The sequence below is a fragment of the Numida meleagris genome, chromosome 8, assembly GCF_002078875.1.
Source record: "Numida meleagris isolate 19003 breed g44 Domestic line chromosome 8, NumMel1.0, whole genome shotgun sequence".
Classification (NCBI taxonomy): Eukaryota; Metazoa; Chordata; class Aves; order Galliformes; family Numididae; genus Numida; species Numida meleagris.
Window position 1 is genome coordinate 1,828,963 of NC_034416.1, and position 5,864 is coordinate 1,834,826.

A 5,864-nucleotide genomic window follows, 5' to 3' on the forward strand; every position below is an offset into this window, starting at 1 on the left:
CGGGCCCTGAGCGGGTGGGGGGCACGCAGCCCACGGCTGGGGGTGGGACTGGGTCGGCATTAAGTTGATCCATCCGTGATTGCGCGATTCACTCTCCAACTCCCCGCACAGCGCGGCCGCCATGTTAACACCGCGCCACCCCACGCAGTTACCACGGCAACGCCCCCCCCCCACCAACACCACCACGGCGTCGGCGCCGCACGCTGTGACGTCACTTCCGCCGGCACTCAAACCCCGCCCCCCCCGCGCGGGGCGGGGCGGAGTCGCGATGGCGCTGTCGCGCGCGGAGCGGTTCGTGGTGCTGCTGCTGCGCCTGGTGTCGCGCGCCTGCCTGGCGCTGCTGGGGCTGCTGCCCGCGCCCGCGCCGCCGCGCGCCTCCAGCCCCGCGCCAGCGCGCGCCGTCCCGCCACCGCGCAGCTCCCTGCTCCTGCTGCCCGCCCGGGAGCTGGCGCGCCGCCTGCGGCTCCGGCAGGTGTGTGTGTGTATGTGTGTGTGTGTATATATGTGTGTGTGTGCGCGGGGAGGGGTCCGGATCGTGCGTGGTGCCGGGATCCGAGCCCCGCACAGCCGCTGACCGCCCCGCACCCCCTCGTTGCTCGCAGGTGAAGTGCATCGAGGTGGTGGAGGCGTACATCGAGAGGATCAGGGAGGTGAATCCGCTGATCAATGCCGTCGTCAAGGACAGGTAGGGCAGGGAGGGCTCTGCGCGCCCGGTGCTGGGCTGTGCGTGCGAGCGGGTGTGCAAACAGCCCCGGGAACTTGTGGGGAAGCCTCTCCCCGTGCAGCTCTCCCTGGTTCCCCCGCAGGTTTGAGGAGGCCCTGCAGGAAGCGCGCCAGGTGGACCAGCTCCTGGCAGAGGGCCGCGCTGATGACAGCCTGGAGAAGTACCCCTTCCTCGGGGTTCCCTTCACCGTTAAAGAGGCCTTCTCCTTGCAAGGTGGGCTTGCTTCTGCTCCTTTTGCAACGAGCTGGTGGCTGTTGCAAGGAGCCCAGCGGAGCAGTGACCCCCTCCCCTTTGCAGGGATGCCCAACACGTCCGGCCTGGTGAAACGCTGCTGTGTCATTGCTGCCACGGATGCCATCGTGGTGGGGCGGATGAAGCAAGCGGGGGCCATCCCGCTGGGGGTGACCAACTGCAGCGAGCTGTGCATGTGGTTTGAGTCCAGCAACAACGTGTACGGGCGCACCAACAACCCCTACAACCTGCAGCATATCGCGGGCGGCAGCTCAGGTGAGCGGCAGCACCTGGCTGGGAGGGGCTCAGATGCAATCAGTGCTCGCGCTTTACCGACCCACTGCTGGGCTTACACTGGGCAGTTGCAGATGTGATCGCTTTGCACCTCCCAGATGTCACACCTGGCATTGCTCTGGGTGCAAACAGCAGTGCTGGCGAAATCCTTTGGCTCTGTTTCTCAGCCGCTGCAAAAGCTGGGTGCAAAGGGGATGTCTACCGTGGGGTGCTGTGCACTCTAAGCCACTGTTTTTGCTCTATTTTCTGCCCTGCAGGTGGGGAGGGCAGTGTCCTTGCAGCTGCCTGCTCTGTGATAGGAGTGGGCTCCGACATCGGTGGCAGCATCCGGATGCCAGCGTTCTTCAATGGTGTCTTTGGCCACAAACCTACCACAGGTGACACATGGATGAGGAGAGCTGTGAGAGAACAAGCAGCTTCTTGCACAGGGCAGACTTGCTGCGTGAGTGCAGCAATGGGAAACCGCCCGATGGGAGAGCCTCAAGTGCAGGGGAGGTGGGAGGTGCTGCAGCCTCGGCGTGGGATGTGTTCCCAGGGCAGGGCTGTGCTGCATGGGTATTTTCCTGGCAGCAGGGATGCAATACACGTTCAGCTGGTGTTAGGGGTGCTCAGCTCTGCTTGCCCTCTTTGTGCATATTGCTGTGGCTTGCAAGCACCCTGGGGAGCACTGCTACCAGCACCTGGACTTAGCATTGCAAACACCTGGAGTGGCACAACAAATCCCCAGGGACCATTAAAAACACAGCAGCGTCATTGCAAAAGGCTGGAGGAGCATTGCAAACACCCTGGGGAGCACCACTGCAAAATGCTTGGAGTGGCATTGCAAATCCCAGAGCCCCATTGGAAACCCAGGGGCACCGCTGCGAATCCCCAAAGCGGCATTGCAAACCCTGGGGCCTGGCTGCAAACAATTGAAGCAGCGTTGCAAACCTCAGGGCACCTTTGCAAGACCCCAGAGCGGCGCTGCAGTTCTGTTCCATGCAACCCCTGAGCTGCAGCGGGGTGGCAGGAGACCACAGTCCCGCACTGCTCGCCCCGTCTCGCAGTGGTGGCACTGGGACGTGGTGTGTGGTGACCGACCCCTCTCCCCCTGCTTGCAGGAGTGGTCCCCAACGATGGGCAGTTCCCCATGGCACAGGGGGTGCGGAGAAGCTTCCTGTGCACCGGGCCCATGTGCCGCTACGCCGAGGACCTGGTTCCGATGCTGCGGGTCATGGCTGGCCCCGAGGTGCACAAGTAGGTCGCTGGCAGTGCTTCCAGCTGCTCTTCCTGTTTGGAGCAAGCCATCCTTTTGTTTTATGCTTGCTTTTTCCTGTTGTTGCGTAATGGTTTTCTATTCCCACCACCGTTTGGTCGCCGTGCCGCTGAGCAACACTCAGTGTGCATGCATGCACCAGCAGGGAGCAAAGTGCGGGCAGGGCAGGTCCTGCTGCTTGCTGCAGCGCTGCTGCCTCGGCACAACGCGTGGCTGCATTCCCTATCTTTGCTTTCCTTTCTCCCATTGCAATGCAGAGCTGCAGTGCTGTCCTCAGCCATGGCCGGGTTCTGTCCCTGCGGGGTGCACTGCAAGGGATGAGGCATTGCAGCAGGGCCACGTTTGCAGAGCTGTGGTGGGAGCAGAGGGCTGAGCGGGTGGTTGGGGAATGGGCAGCACCACGGTGTCCTCGGGGCATTTCCACACCTGTGAGTGGCTCTGGAGCGCAGAGTTGCAGGGAGCCCCGTTCCCTTTGCAGGCTGAAGCTGGACGAGAGTGTGTCGCTGGAGAAAATCAAGTTCTTCTGCATGGACCACGATGGCGGCTCCGTGTTCGTGTACCCCGTGGACAAAGAGATCCTGCAGGCCCAGAAGAAGGTAGGAAGGAAAACATGCAAAGCCCAATTTTCTGCGTTACAGCAGGAGCAGGGTGGAAATGTGTGAGTGCTGCAGACGCCCTTGCAAAACCAGCGCTTGTGACTGTGTCCAAAGCGTTGCGTGCAATTTCTGTTGCAACACAGAGGAGCTGCAGGGTGCTCCCTGGCCCATTGCCCCCCCCCCCTCCCCCCATCTCCGTGGGTTTCAGCTACATGTTGTGTCCTGATGGAAGCACACCCCTCCCTCTGTCCCCACCAGGTGGTGGAGCACCTGGAGAGCGATCTGGGGGTGCAGGTCCAGCGGGTGTCCATCCACAAGATGAAGTACTCCTTCCAGATCTGGTCTGCCATGATGTCCTCGCAGGACAGTGACGGGACGGTGAGTGACACACGGGGGCACAGGGGCACTTTGCAATGTTTCCACCTCCTTGCAAAGCCACATGGATGTCAGCTCCGTGCTGTGCATCTCGGGGCACGCTGCAAATCGGGATCCGTGTGCAATAGCATCCCAGCACTGCTGGGTTAGCAGCACCGCCTTAGCAGCATTGCATCAGCTCCCCGAGCATCACCTGCTGCTTTGCAGCTGGAAGAAGTCGCAGTGGCTGCAAAGGGAATTGCATGCAGGGCTGCTGCTGCAGAAGGTGCATGTGTGGTTGCAGGAGGCGCAGCGCTTCACCGACCTGCTGGGGGACCACGGGAAGCCGGTGTGGCCGCTTTGGGAGCTGCTGAAGTGGCTGGTGGGGATGTCCTCACACACGCTGCCGGCCATCGGTAAGCCTGGGGAGCCCTGCAATTAACGGGGAGCCCTCGTTAGCGGTGCTGTGCTGCTGGTTGACGAGCGCTGAGAGCGCTTTGCTCCGCCTGTAAGTGGTGTAGGGCACCGTGCAGGGCTTTGCCATGTGCCTCGCACCTGGTGTGACCCACAGCCGTGTTCTGCCCTCACCCTGCAGGCCTGGGGCTGACGGAGAAGGTGATGAAACTCAACCCTTCTGCCAACGCCAAGCTGGTGAGCATGGGGAAGAGCCTGCAGGCTGAGATGGAGACGCTGCTGGGGCCGGACGGCGTGCTGCTCTACCCACCCCACCCCACCGTGGCCCCTCGGCACCACCACCCCATCTGCATGCCTTTCAACTTTGCCTACACAGGTGAGCGGCTCTGCACGGGGGTCTCCGTCCTTAATGACAGGCTTAGCAGAGGGGTCCTTCGATAATGGCATAGGGAGGTGGGCATTTATTTCCACGCAGCCTTGTCCAGAGGGATGCAGTGTGCTCCGGCTGCTGCTCTGTGCCTTGGGTTGCAGCTTGGAGCTCCCTGCTTGGTTCTGCTGCATCTGGAGCTCCTCCATATCAGCGCCATGCTGCAATGCTATCTAGCTTTAGGGTGATGTGAGGATGGTGCCTACAGCTGGGATTCCCCATCCCTGGAGGTGCTCAGGGCCGGGTGGGATGGAGCCTGAGCTGCTGGCTGGGCTTTAAGATCCCTTCCAACCCAAGCTTGGAAGCCAGCAGTGCGTCTCGGCGGGATCTCTGATGCCATCTCCTCTCTTCCAGCCATCTGGAACGTGCTGGGGCTGCCCGTCACGCAGTGCCCGCTGGGGCTGAGCAGTGAGGGCTTGCCGCTGGGCATCCAGCTGGTCGCAGCCTCTTACAATGACCGCCTGACGCTGGCCGTGGCCCGCTACCTGGAGGAGGCGTTTGGAGGATGGGTACCGCCCGGCAAAGCTTAGCACAGCCTCCAGGGGGCCGGGACGGAGGTGGCCGCGTTGCGAAAGGCGAGGGCAGGTGCTGACGTCCCGTAGCATCGTCATGCTGCGTCCTGCCCACGTCCAGCCCAGCACCGAGGGAGGTGCCCAGCTCTGTGATTCCTGCTGCTTTGAAGACGTGACGGGGAGGAGGATGCTGGCCGGAGCCGTAGCTGCTGCAGAGCTGGGTGGCTCCGGCCTCCCTGGCCTCTCCCTGCCTCTGCTTGGGGTGCCTCAGGGCTCCCCAGGTCCATGGCGTGCTGCAGGGCTGTTCCCAGCCTGCGAGCAAAGCAGGGGGTGCTGGAGGTGATGTCGGAAGTGGCGATGTGCGGAAGGGCCGAGTGTTTGCTCCCGTGAGCCTTTGACAGCACTGAAGAGCTCTTGGAATGCTCTTTTCCCCGTGCTGGGATGGCTGAAGCATCCCCTGCCCCATCCCTGTGGGGTCACCCGCTCTGATCGGCGTCCTGGGCACCCCCTGCCTCACTGTCATCCCCCCCCCCCCCCCCTTATGAGTGACACACGTGGCCATGCGGGCTGGTGGCCGTGTTTGGGGTTGGGGTGGTGTGATAAGTGCGAGGTGTTCTCAGTGAGGATGCCATTAAAGTCCGTCCGTCCGTCCGTGGCTGTGTGTCCTTGTGCCCGCGCTGTCCCCGAGGAGCCCAGCGGGGGCTGCTCGCCTTGCAGGGGTCGGGCCGGTGCATCAGCCCCGGTGCCGCTCTTCGCTCTGCTGCGGGGAGGGCTGTGCGCCCGGCGGTGCTCAGAGGCGATGTGCGGGGAGCAGAGGGCACTGCTGAGCTGGCAGCGAGGTGAGACGGGCAACGAGGAAGGAGAAGAGAAGAAACCTGACCCGGGGGTGGGGGGGAAAAAAAAAAAAAAAAAACGACAGCACCAAAGCACGGCACCTCGGCACCGTCACCGGGGCCGCGCCGCGGGACGCATCCGGGCGCAGCTGGGGCGGGCACGGAGCGCACTGGTAGCGGTGGGCTGCCCCTGCGGGCGGGGGGCACGGGAGCGGGGCGGGGGG

At 63.1% G+C, this 5,864-nt stretch overlaps 2 protein-coding genes across 3 annotated transcripts in view; both read left to right on the forward strand.

Annotated features, from left to right (window-relative positions):
- Positions 254–5,458, forward strand: FAAH2 (fatty acid amide hydrolase 2). The gene is made up of 11 exons (XM_021406248.1): positions 254–472; positions 603–685; positions 807–937; positions 1,022–1,231; positions 1,507–1,626; positions 2,350–2,485; positions 2,983–3,100; positions 3,359–3,478; positions 3,759–3,870; positions 4,050–4,244; positions 4,650–5,458. Exons 1-11 carry the CDS (start codon positions 269–271, stop codon positions 4,823–4,825), a joined length of 1,605 nt encoding a protein of 534 aa, XP_021261923.1. The 5' UTR covers positions 254–268; the 3' UTR covers positions 4,826–5,458.
- Positions 5,324–5,864, forward strand: part of LOC110403227 — a 4,771-nt gene continuing 4,230 nt past the window's right edge. The window contains exon 1 of one of the 2 annotated variants that reach the window (XM_021406246.1): positions 5,324–5,819. In XM_021406246.1, the coding sequence (XP_021261921.1) occupies positions 5,349–5,819 (471 nt within the window). In that variant the 5' untranslated portion in view covers positions 5,324–5,348. The remainder of the gene's footprint in view (positions 5,820–5,864) is intronic. The other variant, XM_021406247.1, reaches the window with a different exon arrangement.